General features: G+C 39.2%; 1 protein-coding gene and 1 pseudogene across 1 annotated transcript in view; both read left to right on the top strand.

Annotated features, from left to right (window-relative positions):
* Positions 1 to 823, top strand: part of LOC110148906 (zinc finger protein 665-like) — a 47408-nt pseudogene extending 46585 nt beyond the window's left edge.
* Positions 1 to 19470, top strand: part of LOC110148904 (zinc finger protein 665-like) — a 19820-nt gene extending 350 nt beyond the window's left edge. The window contains exons 2-5 of the mRNA XM_070463064.1: positions 3384 to 3441; positions 3575 to 3621; positions 9120 to 9246; positions 14609 to 19470. Coding sequence (XP_070319165.1) covers positions 3607 to 3621; positions 9120 to 9246; positions 14609 to 16299 — 1833 coding nt within the window. The 5' untranslated portion in view covers positions 3384 to 3441; positions 3575 to 3606 and the 3' untranslated portion in view covers positions 16300 to 19470. The remainder of the gene's footprint in view (positions 1 to 3383; positions 3442 to 3574; positions 3622 to 9119; positions 9247 to 14608) is intronic.

Here is a 19470-nt window from a genome sequence, read left to right as displayed (position 1 = left end):
AGCTTCCACACTACAGCCCTTTCAGTCTCAGTGCAAAAAAAAAAAAAAAAAAAAAAACAGAGGCAAAGTGATAGATAAGCGATTTATTAGAATAGGAAGTTTGTGAGTCTTACAAGTGGGCAGCCGAGAGGATGCAAAGCCCAGAGAACTTGCTGGGCTACAGCTTTATCATCAGAGGGAACGTGGCGGGGGCGGGGAGAAGACTTTCCTTGTCTGTCTTGAGTAATGCCAGCCTTCCTGCATCAGTCCCTCCAACAGGTTGGGCAGGGGAGTTTTTTGTTGTTCCTACCTGGTCAAGCTAGCTTCACAAATTAGTGCTTTTTATGTGTGCACAAAGCGTGTGGTAATTTATTGGGCTCACTGAGCAGGATGTGGGGTTCATGCCACCCTTGTTACGATGTTTCGGGGTCCTCTTGAGCATCTGTTGAATAGCTTTGTTGCTAAGCAAGCGCGCTTGCTTGAGTAATCATTAACTTGCAGGAGTCTCCGGTATGTATTCTACTGACAATCCCCTAGTGGGATTAACTAGTTAATCACCTACTTTGTCCCTTCCCTCCCCTCCCTATCTCTGGGATTTAGGACAGCCCGCCCCTCTCTGTCCTCCCATCTCCCCAGGCCAGTCCTTCTACCCAGCAAGCCTCCCCTTGTAATGGGAGGTGACCTGAGCTAGCCTTGTGACATATAGTGGTCTTTGTTCCAAATTCCACACGATGGAAAAAGTTGTTTTGTTTTGTTTTTTTTTGTAGGCAGATGTCTTACTCAGTCCTGTAAATACGTGGGCCAGAGGGCTCAGGAGAAGCAGAGGATGAGCAACTGAGAAAAACTGAGAATGAGAAAAGGATGAGGGAGAATCCATAGGGATAGAAACTGTGTGCAAGGGACTTGTAAGAAGAGTGAAATGAAAGCGATTAAGCATTGAAAATAGCAGGTGAATAAAGTAAATTTTTAAAAAGTTGTATCTCCAGGAATGGGAGATATCAAGTTAAAAAAAATGCACAATGTGAGGTTTGCAAGTAAAGTTTTATCTGGGGCAAAATGAGGACTGCAGTCCAGGAAACAGCACTTCACATAGCTCTGAGAAACTGCTGCAAAGATTCAGGGGAAAGGTCAGTATATAGAGTTTGGTGAAGGGGGATTACATGCAATCAAGCACATATTTTTTTCCAGAAGTTTTCTACTACTCTTGTGAAGATTTGCTAATCACAAGGAACAGTCATCACTATGGAGGACTTTAGTGCTTTTCTAGATTTGGGGAGATACAAGAATTGGGCTCATAAAATCGGCTCCTGAAAATATCTATCTGAAGACCTGTTGTGCCAGTTTGTCCCCAAACCACAGATGCCTCATTTCTGCTCTCCACTGTGAACTCCTTTCAGGAGGTATTGTAGGTCAGCAGCTGCAGCAGCACATGAATTAATCATTGTAGAGGTAGATAGGTAGATTGTTATTGTTTAGTTGCTAAGTCTTGTTTGACTCTTTGTGGCCCCCAGGACTGCAGCGTACCAGGCTCCTCTGTCCTCCACTATCTCCCGAAGTCTGCTCAAACTAATACTTATTGAGTCGGTGATGGTGTCAAACCTTCTCATTTTCTGCTGCATCGGGGTCTTTGCTGATGAGTTGGCTCTTGCCATCAGGTGGCCAAAGGAACTTCAGTTTCAGCATTTGTCCTTCCAGTGAATATTCTTGGTTGACTTCCTTTAGGATTAATTGGCGTGATCTCCTTGCAGTCCAAGGGACTCTCAAGAGCCTTCTCCAGCACCACAGTTCAAAAGCATCAATTCTTTGGTGCTCAGGCTTCTTAATGGTCCAGATCTCACATCCAAACATGACTATTGGCATGTAGGTAGATGGCAAATGCCAGTTTGTAGCTGACAGAGAGTAACATAAAGGGGCCTTGGATCAGCGGTGGGACGGGGGCACCAAAGGAGAGGCACTTCACACAGAGTGGGGTGAGAGGATGAAAGAGCTGGACACTTGGGCTGCAGAGCAGCATGGTGCTGGGAGAGAAGGAGGATCAAGTGTGACCACAAGAGGAAGAGAGAGCAGGAAGGACGCATCACCACCTGGAGTGTCAGAGGAGGGGGGAGAAGGGGAGTGGAAGAGGGAGAGAAGGGGTGTAACTGGAGGGCAGAGAGAGAGCAGGGAAGGGGAAGAAAGAGGCAGAAACACAGATGGAGGACCGGCAGAAAGGGTGCAGAGACCAAGCATGTCGAGGGGAACAGTTTACAGAGTGGGGCAGGACAAATGTGAGGGAGGAAACAGGAACAGCAGGAGAGCAGAGGGGAAGAAAAGAGACAGATAAACCGACTGAAATGGAAACACCTAGTCGAGCAGGTGGGTAGTGGGAACTGGATGCAGATGGATGGTGAGTTGTTTGGTTGTCGATAAGTTGTGATGTATGATTTCTTATTTTAGAATGTAATAAAATGTCTCTTAATTGTACAGGTGAGGATGAAAATAGCAGAACTTGTGTCTTGTGCATTCTGTAATTCTTCGTATCAGATGATAACTTGTATTTGCAAACCCTATTTAGCCAGGGGGCTGCTGCTGCTAAGTCGCTTCAGTTGTGTCCGACTCTTTGAGACTCCATGAACTATAGCCCTCCAGGCTCCTCTGTCCGTGAGATTCTCAAGAATACTAGAGTGAGTTGCCACGCCCTCCTCCCAGGGGATCTTCCAACCCAGGGATGCATCTGTTATGTCTTCAGCATTGGCAGGCAGGTTCTTTACCACTAGCGCACCCAGTGATTTGATGTACTCAGTTGTGAGTCACCCCCTTCCCTTTGCTTGACGTGGGGCAGAGGAGTAGGAGAGGACAAATGGGGCAAGGAATGTTTGAATCTGTCGCTGCATGGTGCCTTTTAAAAGGAACATTGAGGACTTTCCTGGTGGTCCAGTGGTAAAGAATCTGCCTGCCAAGGCAGGGGACACAGGTTCGATCCCTGGTCCGGGAAGATCCTACATGCTGTGGGGTGACTAAGCCTGTGTGCTGAAACAAGAGAAGCCACCACCATGAGAAGCCCACACACCACAACTAGAGAAGAAAGCCTGATCACAGCAATGAAGACCCAGCATGGCCAAAAAATAAGTAAAGAAAAAGTCAATTTAAAAAAAAGGAACATTAAGAATGTTCCTTTTTGTGATGGGCTTACTGTTTTTTCTTATATCTTTACATATAATTCTTTTTGTAGCTTGGAAAAAATTTTAGTTTATTCAGTTTCTGCTTCCCTGGAAATGATCATTAACTTTAGTTAATAAGCTTTGGTGCTCTTTTATAATTAAATCATTCTTTAAATAGTAATATAATACATTGTGATATTTTTAAAACACTGACACCACAAATATTAGATGATAAAAATTCATTCTTTTGAAAATGTGTTTCAGGTTTCTTGGAGGCCTGCTTGCTTTCCGCTCTTTCCCTTTGTACTGGAAAAGCTCTTTGGTATGTAATAAATAATTTTAGACCGTTTTGGTGGGTACTTGGTAAAGTTGTCAATGATCTTTTAATAGACAAATCCTAGTTTTACCAGTTAGTCTAACATTTTGTTTTCTCCCTTTTTGTGTGTCCTGCTAAGAGGAAGAGGAGGAAACAGAACAGGAGTCAGAAATGGCTCTTTCTCAGGTAAAGTCATATTCTCAGCCTGTCCTTCAAATGCCCTTTTTTGGATTCTCTATTCTTCCCTGGCTCCAAAGTATCCTGCCTGACACTTGTACATTCATCCTCTATTTTAAGAATATTTTGGCTGTTTGCTGGCTCTAGAGATTCCCTATGAATTCAGGAATGATTTCTTTTCTTTAACTGCAAAAAAGGCATAGGAATTCCTTAAATCTGTATACAGTGCCTCCTTTGTAGAACCCTGGAGTCCTAACCACTGGACCACCATGGAAGTCTCTCTTTGGGTCTTTTTTTTTTTTTTAAGAAAATTTTACAATGAAATTTTATTGGCTTGACTTTTGTAGTTTGCTATTCTAAGGAAAGAAAATGTTACCTGTTTTTAATCAGCTCGACTGCCTCTTAATGTCCATTGAAAATTTATAGGGGTATTCCAGGTCTTGCTGGGTTGCAAATGAAGGAATTTTTTTAATCATATATTTTTATTTGCATTTTTAAATATTTATTTATTTGGCTGCACTGGGTCTCAGTTGCAGCATGCAGGATCTTCAGTTTTTGTTGCAGCATTCAGGTTCTTTAGTTGCAACATTCGAACTCTTTGTTGCAGCGTGTGGGATCTAGTTCCCTGATCAGGGATCAACCTGGGCCCCCTGCATTGGGAGCATGGAGTCTTAGCCACTGGACCATCAGGGAAGTCCCGTCCATTTTTTTAAATTTATTTTTAATTGGAGGATAGTTGCTTTGCAATGTTGTGTTGGCTTCTGCCATACAAGAATGTGAATCAGCCATGGGTATACATATATCCCCTCCCTTGGGAGCCTCCCTCCCAGCCTAATTTGGTCATTTTAAAAGCATAAAGTTCCCACTTCAGGGTGTGTTTCTATTTATATATATCTCCAGGGACTTTTGTTTTAAAGAAAGTTTAGTACTTTTCAGTGTAGAGGTCTTGCACCTACTTGTCTGATCTTTTTCCTAAGTTTTCTATGGGATTGTTCTCTCATTTTCTGTCGAAATGGTTCCTTGTGTGTAGATAGAAATGCAGGTGATTTTCATGTGCTGATATTTTATGCTACAACTTTTCTAAATCTTTTCAAAAAATTTATTTTGTTATTTATTTATTTTTGACTGTGCTGGGTTTCCTTGGCCACACTATGTTTCTGTTGTTGCAACCAGGCTTTCCCTAGTTCAGGCGTCACGGAGCCTATTCTTTAGTTGCAGTGCTCAGGCTTCACAAGGCAGTGGCTTCTCTTATTGTGGAGCACATTTGAGCGTTCCCTTGTTAGCATGTGAAATGAGTGCAGTTGTACGGTAGTTTGTACATTCTGTGGCACTGTCATTTGGGATTGACCTTTTCCAGTCCTTTGGCCACTGCTGAGCTTTCCAAATTTGCTGGCGTATTGAGTGCAACACTTTCACAGCATCATCTTTCATGATTTGAAATAGCTCAGCTGGAATTCAATCACCTCCACTGGCTTTGTTTGTAGTAATGCTTTCTGAGGCTCACTTGACTTCACATTCCAGAATGTCTGGGTCTAGGTGAGTGACCACACCATCGTGGTTATCCAGGTTGTTAAGAGCCTTTTTGTATAGTTCTTCTGTGTATACTTTCCACCTTAATCTCATCTGTTTCTCTTAGGTCATTGCCATTTCTGTCCTTTTATTGTGCTCATCCTTACATGAAATATTCTGTCTCCAATTTTCTTGAAGAAATCTTTAGTCTTTGCCATTCTTTTGTTTTCCTCCTTTTCTTTGCATTTGTCACTGAAGAAGGCTTTCTTTCCTCTCCTTGCTATTCTGTGGAACTCTGCATTCAAGTGAGTATATCTTTCCCTTTCTCGCTTCTCCTCTTTTCTGAGCTCTTTGTAAGGGCTCTTCAGACAGCCACTTTGCCTTCTTGCATTTCTTTTTCTTGGGGATGATTTTTGTCACTGCTTCCTATACAGTGTTAACAAACCTCTGTCCATAGTTCTTCAGGCACTCTTGTTTACCAAGTCTGATCCATTGAATCTATTCATCACCTCCAATGTATGATCATAAGGGATTTGATTTAGGTCATACCTGAATGGCTAGTGGTTTTCCCTGCTTTCTTCAATTTAAGTCTGAATTTTGCAATAAGGAGCTCATGATCTGAGCCACAGTCAGCTCCCTGTCTTGTTTTTGCTGACTGTATAGAGCTTCTCCATCTTTGGCTGCAAAGAATATAATCAGTCTGATTTCAGTATTGACCATCTGGTGATGTCCATGTGTAGAGTTGTCTCTTGTGTTGTTGGAAGAAGTGTTTGCTATGACCAGTGCATTCTCTTGACAAAACTCTGTTAGCCTTTGCCCTGCTTCATTTTGTACTCCAAGGCCAAACTTGCCTGATACTCCAGGTATCTCTTGACTTCCTACCTTTGCATTCTAGTTCTCTGTGAGGAAAGGACATCTTTTTTTGGTTCTAGGATGTCTTGTAGGTCTTCATGAGACCCGTTTTACTTTAGCTTCTTCAGCATTAGTGGTTAGGGCATAGACTTGGATTACTGTGATAATGAGTGGTTTGTGTTGGAAGAGAACAGAGATCATTCTGTCCTTTTTGAGGTTGCACCCAAGCACTGCATTTCAGATTCTGTTGGCTCTGCGGGCTGCTGCATTTCTTGTAAGGGATTCTTGCCCATGCTAGTAGATATAGTGGTCATCTGATTTAAATTCACCTGTTCCCATCCATTTTAGTTCACTGATTCCTAAGATGTCAATGTTCACTCTTGCCATCTCCTGCTTGACCACGTCCAATTTACCTTGGTTCATGGGCCTAACATTCCAGGTTCCCATGCAGTATTGTTCCTTATAGCCTCGGACATACTTTCACCACTAGACATATCCACAACTGAACATCATTTCTGTTTTGTCCCAGCTGTTTCATTTTTTTCTGGATTTATTAGTAGTTGTCATCCACTCTTCCCCAGTAGCATATTGAACACCTTCCAACTGGGGGGGACAAGATTTAGGGAACACAAGCCCTCCTCACACCTTAGTTTTGTCAGAGACCCCACCTTTGAGCCACTGTTATAAAACCCTTCATCAGATCCTCCGGGTTGATGTTAGAGGTGTACGTATTTGTAATTATTATATCTTCTTGGCAAATTTACCCTCTTCTCATTTCACAGTGTATTTTGTGTCTCGTGTTAGTTTTTTTCCTTAGGTTATTTTGTCTGATATTGTGCAATAATTCCTGCTCTCTTAAGGATTGGATGTCTTTTTGCATCCTTTCACTTTGCGCCTTAGGTTTGTGAATGTTTGCAGTTCCAGCTCTGACATGCTGTGTGTCTTGCTCCCACTCTGTTTTCCTCCTGTCACTTCCTGCGTGGTCCCTGCTCAGGCATACTGTACTGTGGGCAGAGGCGGGACCCCCGGCCAGCCCCCTCCGCTGCACTGCCACTTCAGTGAGAATTCATCAAGTGTTTCCTTCTGATCATGATGTATGGAGACTTAGTCTTCCTTAATTACAATATATTTTTTCCATAACTTTTCTAAGTTTGAGTCAATGTTTTAGGAGTCAGTGTTTACAGAAATAAATACCGTGTTTTAAATTGTAGTTATATATAGGTATTCCGTGGAGGCTGTAGTTAAAGTTTCTTGCTTTTTCCTCTTGGTACCATTTAGTACAGGTGACTCTTCCATTGCTCCAAAAAGTGCTGAAATTAAAAAAAAAAAAAATGCTAAAATTCACATATATAAAACTGATGATAAAAAATCATGCAAAAATATGTCCAGAGGGGATGGCCAGGTAATTTCCTCTATTTTATATATAGCAGAGAGTCTGTATATTTATTCCCAACCTCCTGGGAATCTTAACTATTGTCTCAAATTTTCTTTATGTTGATTGATTTATCCTCTATATTCTTATTGTTTACTTATTGCATACCGAATCCTGCACAGACCGTTGGGAGTAAAATAGTGAATTCTGTGAACTCACTCCTTTCTCTTAAGGAATTTCAGGCTAGTTAGGGGATACATAAGAGTGTTCTGTCCCTCCTTGTCCATTTGGGTCTTACCATTCCAGTACATTCTTGACGCATCTGATGGCAAACACAGGAACAACCCTAAAAAATGAGGGATGGGGGCTTCCCTGATGGTCCCGTGGTTAAGACTCTGCACTTCCACTGCAGGGGGGCAAGAGTTTCATCCTTGGTTGGGGGAGCTAAGATCCTGCATGCCGTGCTGTGAGACCAAAAAAAAGAAAAATGAGGGCTGGATGGGAGTAAGTAAACACTAAAGCTCCCTCACCCCTTTGTGGGGGTAGCTCTGAGTTTGTTTCACAGACTTGAAGAGCATGTCCATCCACGTGGAGCTCCAGTTGCCCGTGGCTGCAACTTTCTCTTCCCCACTGGAACTTTCTGGAATGTTCCTTTCTGGACTGATGATGCTGGATATTTCTGGAATGATCTCTCAAATTATTTGCACTTGAAAAAAAAAATGTCCCTAGACACCTTCTCTCATCTCAGTTATTTCTGTACTTATAATACATGTGTGTCCATAAGTTCATGGATCTGCAAGTCCATGGTTTTGATAAGACATTTTTAAAACTATGTACTGCATTTTATTGTAGTTGAAATTATATCATAAATATATTCTGTGGCCTTCCATTGTTTTCTATACTCTCCTGTTCATGGTTCAAATAGTAATAAGATTACGAACATGTTATGTGTATGTGTTTGTGCGCCCACATCTGTAATGATCTTTTATTGCCTTCCGTGTTGTTCATTTTGACCTTATTTCAAGTTTTCTCGGGGAACCCTCTGTCAGTGTGCTTCTAGTGCTTTTTTTTTTCTCTAATGCTCTTCTCATACTTCAATTTTTGCTTCTTTATCTTCAGTTCAAGACCACATTCTCCTTAATTGAGGTTCTTGCTGTATGATTACTTAGCTTCTTGAACTAAGTTGAGTTTCTCCAGATGTCTCTGACACTTTTGTCTCTGTAGGACAGCATATATCTTTCTCTACTGAGCTATGATGTTGATTAAAAAAAAGTTCATAGCCATAAAGCATTTAGAGTATCTTTGAAGTATTCGAACACCTTTAGTCATTGTAATCATGGTTTAAGATTTTGACCTTTTTTAAAAGCACTGTTGACTCTGTCATTTCTGATGCCGTCACTCATAGTGTAGCTCATCTAGATACGGAATAGCAATCAGTGTATAACAAACACATACTGTAACACTTCTGGAGAAACTACTCATTATTGAAACTTATTTACTTGTATTTCATGCAGTGTCCACAAAAATGGACATTGATTTACCTCCACATTGGACATTAATCAACCTCCACATTGATTAGAGGTTATCATAATCTCTGGGTAAAAGCATAAGGAATTAAAATTAGAGACCTGTAATTTCCTCCAAATAGCTTTACTTGGATCTGTCAGAATATTACTTCAGCTGAGTTCATCCTTACCCCTCTCTCCTCTTCTCATTTTGTTTGAAAGTAAGAGCTCTCCTCATGGCCCCTTGGTGAAATGTGTTTTCATTTCAGGCACAGTTGACCTTCAAGGATGTGGCCATAGAGTTCACTCAGGAGGAGTGGGAATGCCTGGACCCTGCTCAGAGGGCCTTGTACAGGGACGTGATGGTGGAGACCCTCAGGAACCTAGTCTCCTTGGGTGAGGATGACTTCCCTCTGAAGTTGGGATCTGCCCTGGGGTATCACTGCATTTCCCACTGTGTGATCTGAAATCCCTATTGATTCCGACATGAAGAGCTTCAGGATGCAGCATCAGAAGTTTAAATCTACCTTTTCCTCTGACGATCTGCCCACTTCATGATACATTAGGAGTTCCAGAGCTTTTGTAGTTGGAGTCAATGGAAAACTTTTAATATACTCATTTCCTGTTTCCTACGCATGTACTTTTGATTTAAAATTTTAGGAAAAGACTATGTTTCTCTGCATTATACTGTTCCCTGTGTATTCAGGAGATAAACAGCAGGTGAATTTTGGAAATATTTTTCTGTTCCTCTCTGTATTCCCATCAATCTTCAGTTGAGCAGGGGACTAGGATTCTGGCAAAGCCACAGCAAATCATGTGTCTTTCCTCTTATGTGGAGGTATTTCTGTTTCTTATCTGAATATTTTACCTACCTTGTAACAGGACAAAAAAGAGCCCTGGTTGGTGCAGTGAAGTACATGCCTTTGAGGGTGTAACAGGTCATATCTTGGAAGGGCCGAGGGGAAGCCTCGTTATTAATAGTGTGTACAGACTTTCCCCTCATCAGAGAATTCTGTGTGAAGTACAAACATTTACTTCTTTTTTTTTTTTTTTTAACATTTACTTCTTATCTGACCTCTCAGAAAATTTTTCTTCTCTGTAACTAATCTATGGGATGGGTTTACTGGTTGACAGATTATTTTGATGGAGAATACTATTCATCATATATTGTAATCTTTTTATGCTATATAGAAAATAACCACTTCATGCTATATTGATATGGTCTGCATATTCTACAATATGAAATAAGAAATATCCCCAGAGCCTGGCTGATAAATCTTTCCGGGTGTTTTTCTGGTTTTGAGCAATGTCACAAAAGCCTGTCTCAATGGCATTGTGACAGTGATGTTCACATGTGCTATAATCATCCCCTTACATTCTCAGCAAGCAGTCTAGGGAATTTCACTTCAGGATAACAGTGTCCAAGTTCCCGTTCTCGTTTGTGAGGCTGTTGTGTAAACCATTATTGATGCCATCCTTGATCACCTGTGTGCCTTGTTCTTTTTACATCGACAGCTAATTTTAAAACATCTAAATTAGAGAACTTATGAAGTGGAATGATACTCTCAGTAGGAACCATAATTCATTTTTTGTTTAATAGTCTGTCCTTCCCCCATTGGGTGGTCCCAGATCCCCTTGTTGAACATGGGGATCCCCTTGGACCACATACACAAGAATTTATTTCTCAGGCCTCTGTTGTATGCCACCGGTCTCTCTGTCTTTGTGCTAGTACCACACTGCTTGGATTAGTTTAGGTTTCTGAGACTTTTAAAAGTAATTGTGAAACCTCCAGCTTTGTTCTTTTTAACTTTGGTTTTTCTGTTGAGTGTCTCTTTAAAAAAAAAGAAAATTATTTGACTGCACCAGGTGTTAGTTGCAGCATGTGGGATCTAGTTCCCTGACCAGGGATGGAACCCAGGTCCCCTGCATTGGGAGCATGGAGTCTTAGCCACTGGACCACCAGGAAAGTCCTTCAGTGTCTTTTGATGTTGCATTTGAATCTTAACGATGGATTTATCTATTTCTTTAAGATACACTGTTGGGGGTTTTATTAGGGATTGGGTTGAATCTGTTAATTACTTAAAGGAGATTGGGGTCATTCAGGGTGGTATGACGTTGGACAGTTGATCACTTAGGGTAGTATTTACACCCTGACCATGTTTACTTCTAGTCCATAAACTTGCAATGTCTGCGTTAATTTGTGTCCTTTGGGTTATTTTTCAGCTGTTTTTAGTTCATAGAGCATATATCTTTGCCTTCTTCTGAAAAGTTTTTCCAAGTATTTTATTTTTTTGATAATATTTTAAATGGAGTTGTTTTCTGAATTTCCTTCATGATTTTTTTTTTATTGTTAATATATAGAAACAGTATTGACTTTTGTTTGTTGGTTTTGCATATTCTTTTTCTGAGTTCATTATTTCTTTTTTTTTTTTGCAAACTATTCAAGGTGGTGTTTTGTTTTGTTTTGTTTTTGCCTTACCACATGGCGTGTGGGATCCTCGTTCTCCCAACAGGGATTGAACCCGTGCCCCTGACAGTGGAAGCGTGGAGTCCTAACCACTGAACTACAGGGAATTTCCCGGGGTTTTTTACGTATTAGAACATTTCATTTTTCAGAAGAGATGGATTTGCTTCATTTGCTATTAGGATTGGTTTTATGTCTTTTTCTTCTACTTACATGTTCTTGGTAGGAATTTCAGTAATTTTTCTTTTAGAAGTAGTGCAAACATCTTTGTTACATTCCTGGTCTTAGAGGGAAAGGTTTAAGTCATTCCCCATTGATTATGATGTTAGCTGTGGGCTTTTATTACATGTCCTTTATTGTGTTTCGGTCACTTTTTTCTCTTTCTAGTGTTTACTTTCTATCATGTTTTTTGCATTTATGCCTGAGGGAACCTCTGGGAATTGGGAGGCTTGTGCCAGTTCACTATCAGTGCAGTGTGATAAGGAGGAGGGGAGTCGAAGGCCAGGAAATTATCATGAACTTTCCTACATTTTTCAGTCTAGTGTTTTAGGACAAGCATTTGCTTGGGTGCTGCCTCTTCTTTATTGGTTTGTTGAATTTTCCCCAATTGTTTTTCGTTTATTGTTTTTAACTTGGTTTCCTCATGGGTGATGCATGCCTATGGTATACTGTCCTGCTGACGTCACTCCCTCATGGTTTTGTTTTTCTTTGCAGAGTTTGTGTTAAGAAATTTAATGATATGACTTCCAGTATTTAGACAGGCTAGTTAAAAGAACACTGTCATGTTTAATAACAAGGGATGTTGATGCAAATATTTTATATAACCAAAGTATGTTATGTAATTAATAGTTTAGTAACAAAAAAAAAGTTTAGTAACATTTTTTTCTTTCTTTACTTACTTAACTATTGTGATCATATCCTGAAATTGCTCAGGCTTTGGCAAACACTTTCTGCTATCTTTTTTTCCCCATACAAGGTGTTCTTGCCTAGCCAAGAGATCTTCATTCCAAAATCATGATCTCCCTCCTTTACTTTGCTCTGTTTGTGTGTGCACAGAATTAACTGATTCATCTCCTTCTGATGGTCTTCTCCTGGTTTTCACTTCTGCTTTCTGCTAAGAACATTACTGCACAGTCTCCTGAAATATTTTTCTGTTTATTGAACATATGCATGGAAATACAGTCATTGGAATATTCAGTTTGCATAGCAAATAGTATAGTAGATTGAAAGTTAATTTCTTTCTGCAGTGTTTAAATCTCATGTGGTTCTTTCCCATACTCATGCTATAATTCCCCTAATTAAAAATGGACCAGTAGAATACTATTGCTAAACCAGTTCTTTTAAGGTCAGTGTTTTAATTGTCCTCACCCAGTTATAATCACACAGATGTGCTCCTACATATGCATGTACCCTGAGCTCCAATCAGTCCCTTTTCTCAGTTCTGACCTTTCTTTATATGATCCCTTGGAGTGGATGAAAAGGTTGTTATTTCCTAACATGTTTAAATTATTCTCCTGAACTTCCCAATTTCCACTGCACTCTTTCACCACCCCTCCACCTTCCACATTACTCACACTGTATAAATAAGAGCTCTGTGTATTGAACAGCTTTCTCATGACCCAACCTAAATCACTGTGTGCAGCTGTGACAACTCAGAAACCATTTCCAGGAGGGGTGGCTAAATCCCCTTAGTAGTTACACAGCCCACTTCTTGCATCTCCCTTGAAGTTTTCGTCTAAAGCTCCTGATATTTGTTGCAGTATTTTGTAATATACTGCTTGGGCAAGGGTCATGTTTAAGAATATATTGTCTCAGTCTCTAGGTCACAGTTCCCGTCATGGTTCTTCCTACTTTCTGTGTCAGTTGGGGTCATGTACATTAATCTGTGATTCCACTTTTCCTTACGTAAAAATTGTGATAATTATCCTCAAGCCTTTAAAAAGAAATAGTATTTTTTGTTTGTTTGTTTTTAGGTGTTTTTTTAATTTTTTTGGCCCCACCGTGCTGCTTGTGCGATCTTCCTTCGAGGAATGTAACTTTGGCCCATGGCAATGAAAGTACTGAGTTCTAACCACTGGACTACTATTAAATTCCCAGAAATAGTGCAGTTTTTATATTAACAAGTCAAAATGTCTTTTGTATAAAAAGATACATGAATATTCTAGCATGTTTATTATGCTATCCCTTTTTTCCATTATATATTGTATGCTTTTCTTTTCAATTTGTTCTCACCAATATGGTGTATTAACCTAGTAAAAGGAAATTCACAAATTGTGCACTTTTTATTACATATATTTTGGAGCCAAAGAACTGGATATTTTAGGGCACTGCAGAATTAGGGAATTGCTCTATTTAATGGCTGTTAATATAAATGGAGAATATTTCATTTACTAATCTTTAATTTTGATTTCAGAAGGGCTTTCTGAATGTTTTATGCTGCTTCATGGGTACATAGTTTTACAGGAGGTACTTAGAAGAACATTTTGTTTTTAAAAAAACTTTTTTATCATATGCACCATTTTCTCTATTATTTGTTTCCCAATTTGAAACTACCACTCATTGAGATTATTCATTGAATAATTTAGTTTTGGATTATTTACTGTTACAGTAGATTTTGTCTGGTTTTTAGCATTCATTTGTATTTAACAAGTATGGCCAATATATATATATATATATATATATATATAATATTCTTTTCTCCTCAGTTTTGAGGCACCAGTAGGTATGTTTACTCTAATTGGTATGTGCTTTGGTGTCATGGTTAAAAATTATACTTTCTTGGATTGGTAACAAAAGTTTTTCCAATGTGAGTGTTCTTATTATAGGTTGTTTGAAAATTTGTTGTTGTTCAGTTGCTAAGTCGGTTCTGTCTCTCTGTGACCCTGGGAATGCAGCACGCCAGGCTTCCTTGTCCTTCACTGTCTCCCGGAGTTTGCTCAAATTCATGTCCATTGAGTCAGTGATGCTATCTAACCATCTCATCCTCTGCCACCCCTTCTCCTTTTGCCTTCAGTCTTTCCCAGCATCAGGGTCTTTTCCAATGAGTTGGCTCTTCCCATCAAGAAGAGTGTTTGAAATTTAGATGCCCTAAAATTAAGTAAAATTATAGCAGATCAGTTTACCTTTAGTAAAAAATCATTCCATTTGTGTTTGAAAGGTTTTTATGTCATGGTTGGCAATTTTCATAACTCCTTTTTGTGTAAGTACTAGTTTGGTGTAATACCATGTTTTACATGAAATATTTATTTATGAGTTGTAATAAATAAGATACTTACAGTTTTTTGTATCTCATAGATATCTCTCATATACTTGTGATCAAGAAATTACAACTAAATGCAAAAACTGATAGAGGAGAAGAATTCCAAACAGTGATATTGGGAAGACACGAAAGGAATAAAATCAAAGATTTTTACTTCAGGGAAATCCAGGAAAATATATATGACTTTGAGTCTCAGCCAAGAGATGAGGAAAGAAATTACAAAGGAAAGCGTATAACGCATGACAAAAATGTCACCGATGAGAGAGAGGAACATGGTAGAAGTATTGCAGGAATCAAGCCTATTGAAAACAGGCTTGCATTAAGCTTTTGGGATGACCTGCATGTTTATAAAAGTGAAGAGAAGATTGATGAATTTAATCAAGCTGACAAGAGTATCAGTATTAGTGCCTCACTTTCACTACTTCAAGGAATTTCTCTCCTTGTCCAAACCAACATTTCTAATTCATATGGGAATGATTTCATGCATCCTTCAATACTAACACAAGACCAGAGCACACATATGGAAAGCCCTTACAAATGTAATCAGAGTGGCAAAACCTTACATCAGGGCTTGAACCTTACCCAACATCAGTTTATCCATACAGAAGAGAACATGTTTAATTGTGATGTGTGTCGAAAAGTCTTTAGTCGACATTCAGACCTTGCTATTCATCAAACAATTCATACTGCAGAGAAATCTTACAAGTATGACAAGTGTGGCAAAACCCTTTACCATGGGTTGCACCTCACTGGACATCAGATAATCCATACAAAAGAGAACTTATATAAATGTGATATATGTGAAAAAGTGTTTACTCAAAGTTCATATCTTACAGTTCATCAGAGAATACATACTGGAGAGAAACCATACAAGTGTAATGAATGTGGCAAGGTGTTTAGTCAGAATTCATACCTTGCAAAACATCGCAGAATTCATACTGGAGAGAAACCTTATAAATGTAGTGAGTGTGGCAAGGTCTTTCATCACAAGGCCAACCTTGCAAGTCATCAGAGACTTCATACTGGAGAGAAACCTTACAAGTGTAATGAATGTGGCAGAGCTTTTAGTCAGAAAGGAAATCTTGCAAGTCATCAGAGAATTCATACCGGAGAGAAACCTTACCAATGTAATGAGTGTGGTAAGATGTTCAGTAGTAGATCAACCCTTGTCAGTCATCAAGTGATTCATACTGGAGAGAAACATTACAAATGTAATGAGTGCGGCAAAACCTTTTATTTTGGCTCACACCTCAAACAACATAAAATCATCCATTCAGGAGATAAACCATATAAATGTGATGTCTGTGGGAAAGTTTTTGGTCAAAATTCATACCTTGCAGTTCATCGGAGAATTCATACTGGGGAAAAACCTTATGAATGTAAAGACTGTGGCAAAATCTTTAATCACAGCTCAAACTTCAAGAGACATCAGATAATCCATACAGGACAGAAATTATGTAAATGTGATATATGTGGCAGAGTCTTCAGTTTTAATTCATACCTTGCAAGGCACCGAAGGACTCATACTGGAGAGAAACCTTACAAATGTAACGAGTGTGGCAAGGTCTTCAATCGGAATTCAAGTCTTGCAATTCATCAGAGAATTCATACTGGAGTTAAACCTTACAAATGTAATGAGTGTGGCAGCTGCTTTAGTCGAAAGGCATACCTGGCAAAGCATCAGAGTGTTCATACAAAAGGGAAACCTTTCAAAAACAAAGACTGATGAAAACCTTTCATTAGATCTCAACTATCACTCCACACCAGGTAATAAATACAAAGGGGAAATCATTTAACTTGATATATGTGGGACTGTCTTCATTCATTCAAAATCGACACTGTATATTCTTGGGAAATTCATAGTGGAGAGAAATTTGCACATGTCATGAGAGTGGCAAAGCCTTGCCATTAGATAATCTGTACTAGGCAGAAACTCTAGAAATATGCTGAATGTCTCAAAGTCTCCAGTCCACATTGATAACCTTAACATGAACTGAAGTTTCATTTTGGAGAGAAACCTGACAAGTATTATGATGAATTTCAGAAATCATCAGTGTATTTTGAAACCTACCTTTCCATCAGGTAATCCACATTGATGAACATTAAGGTTGTGTTTTAAATTATCAGGTGTTGCCATCTTAGACTTCATTGAAAATATCATCCTGGAGAGAGAAATCAGATAAGTATGTTTAGTTGACCAGCTCTTAGACAAGGAATTCATTCACCAAAGATTTCTTTCTGGAGATTATTACCTCACATATGCCAGGAATGGGCAAAACCTTTACTTGGGGCTCACATTCTACCCATCATCAAATAATCTGTGCTGGATAGAACATTACAGATGTAATAAATGGGGCAAGGTTCCAAATTAGTGCTCACTCATGACTTAATATTGGAATATTTATCCTAGAGAGAAACCATACAAATACAATACGTGTGGCAAGGATTTTATCCAAAGATAAGATGGGAGAGTTACTGGAGTCCCTTAAATGCAACAAGTGTGGCAAAATCTTTACCTTGAGTTCAAGTATGAGGCAACAGTGGAGAGTCCATTGAAAAGAAACCTTACAGACATATGGGCAAAAGCTTTATCCTAACTGCACAATTCACCAGACTTCTCATATGTGTCTTTTGAGGGAAACCACACTAATATGTGCTAAGGCTTGTACCTGAAGATGAAACCTCTGAAACATAGAGGATTTAGTTTGGAAAGCAGCGTTTCACATGTAATAAATGTTGTGAAAAGTTTTTGTCAAGTAGCTCCACTTTTGATGTAATGATAGAATTCATACAGGTTAGAAATGATAGCAATTTACTGAATGTGGAAATAATTTGATGAAATGATGCATCCTGAGATTTCATCACAAAGCTCATGCTATTGGGGATAATCCTTAACAAATATAATGAATTTGGTGAATTTTTTGCATAATTCTTAAATTAGCCTACATATCAGAGAATCCATAATAGGAATAAGTTAAGGCTTTAGTTCTCCCAAGAGTAATGTGAGATTGTTACGCACTTCAGAGTCATTAGAAGTCACAGAATGTTAAAACTTAGGAAATGATGTGTATATGATATACAGAAGAACATATGTGTAAATGGCCAAGTATCTAACTGTGTAAATGTTCTATTGAGCTTTCTTGAACTCCACATTACTATTTATGCCTTTCAACCTTAATTTTGAAGTCTGTTGATCTTACACTTTCATTACAGGCCTTTGATGATGGTCCCTGGGAAGGAGTCAGTAAGGTGAAGGAGCCGGCTTCATTAGGTGTGGTTCATTCACATCCATGTTCCCTGGAAAAACAAGGACCCTGAATTATCAAATTCAGTACTGTGTCAGCATCAGGAAGGGCTCTAGAGAATAGTGTAAAATTGCTGTTGCTCATCATGCTTGTTATATTCATGGTCCATGGATTGATCACAGTGGACAGAATCCTCTACTAGGTAACTGTGAGCAAAGCAGTAAGGACATTAAGGGGCTTGACTATTCATGAGAGGAGAGGGACATTTACTAGGGATGGATTATGTCATAGGAACAGTGCCCGAAAAAAGTTGGTGTTCTCCATCGTAGGGGAATAAGTGTTGTTTACATCTGTGTGTTTTGTTTTGGCCACATCATGTGGCATGCATGATCTCAGTTCCCTGGCCAGGAATCAAGCCAGTGCTGCCTAGAGTGGGCGCATACAATCCTAGCTACTGGACTGGCAAGGAAGTCCCTGCATCTGTGTTTAATGAGAAATTAGTCTTATTCTTAGTAATTGAAGGGAGAGCAGTTTATGTGAGAGGAAAATTTAATTACTGGTTGAGGCTTGTTGGAGGTGAAGCTTAGAGTTTGAACTTCCAGTTTGTCTCAAAGGAAGGCATCCTCTGGCTTTTAAAAAAAAAGTTTGTCCAGATAGGCTGAAAAAGAAGAGGTTTTTCCTGAGCATTAAAAGGTTTCAATAATCAAATAGCAAAAAAAGGAGTTGGGAATTCCTTGGCGGTTCAGTTGTTAGGACTCAGTACTTTCACTGCCAAGCTCACAGGTTCAGTTCATGATCAGGAAACTAAGATCCCGTAATCCCAGAAAAAAAAAATTTTAATGGAGTCAGACTTCATAAAACACTGAGGCAGAGCCCTCTTGCCTACCAACTTATGTCCCTCACAAGCATCTACTTCTTGCCTGTCACTTTGCTTCTTGCTGTATTCCTTCTGTGCTGAGACGCAAAGAACCTGAGCCTCAGTTAAGTCCAGGCCCCAGATACTGAAACCCCCATCAGGTGGGAGACACTAAGCCTGCTGCCCACCAGCATGGAGAACCCAGAGCAGTTGGAGCCAGAAGGTTTCTGATGCTGTCTGCCACTTACCTCACCACCAGCCAATCAAAGAAGAGTTCATGACCTGACCACACCCACTTTGAGCCATTACTATAAAACGCCTCACTAACCCCTATTGTTTGAGACACACAGTTTTGAGGGCATTAGCCCACTGTGGCCCGTTTGCTTGGCAAAGCAATAAAGCCATTCTTTTCTACTTAATTGAAAAAGAAGGGGAAAAGGAAAGAAAAAAAAAAAAAAACGAATGCTTATTCCTGAAATTCTTGGCTTTCTGACTTGGAAAAGCACACTTGTGTTCATGCTAATATTTATTAACATTTCTTTTCCACAGTACACATATACTCTGTTGTTTAATATGGTTCTTGAAGATGCTTGTAAAATTAACCTGTTGGAGATATTTTTACCCTAGTTTAGTAAAATCTTTGGAAATGTTTATTTAGATAATATAATGAAACAGTTTACTCCAGCAATTTTCCAAGTGTTTTTAAAATTTCAGTTTCAAATTAGGCTAGTATGTAATGTGTTACATTGTTTACTTTTCTAGTGTAATAAAAAGTGTTTTCAGTTTTCCTTAGCAA

The sequence above is a fragment of the Odocoileus virginianus genome, unplaced genomic scaffold (assembly GCF_023699985.2).
Source record: "Odocoileus virginianus isolate 20LAN1187 ecotype Illinois unplaced genomic scaffold, Ovbor_1.2 Unplaced_Scaffold_24, whole genome shotgun sequence".
NCBI classification, from domain to species: Eukaryota; Metazoa; Chordata; class Mammalia; order Artiodactyla; family Cervidae; genus Odocoileus; species Odocoileus virginianus.
This window is presented reverse-complemented; position numbering and strand designations above follow the sequence as displayed.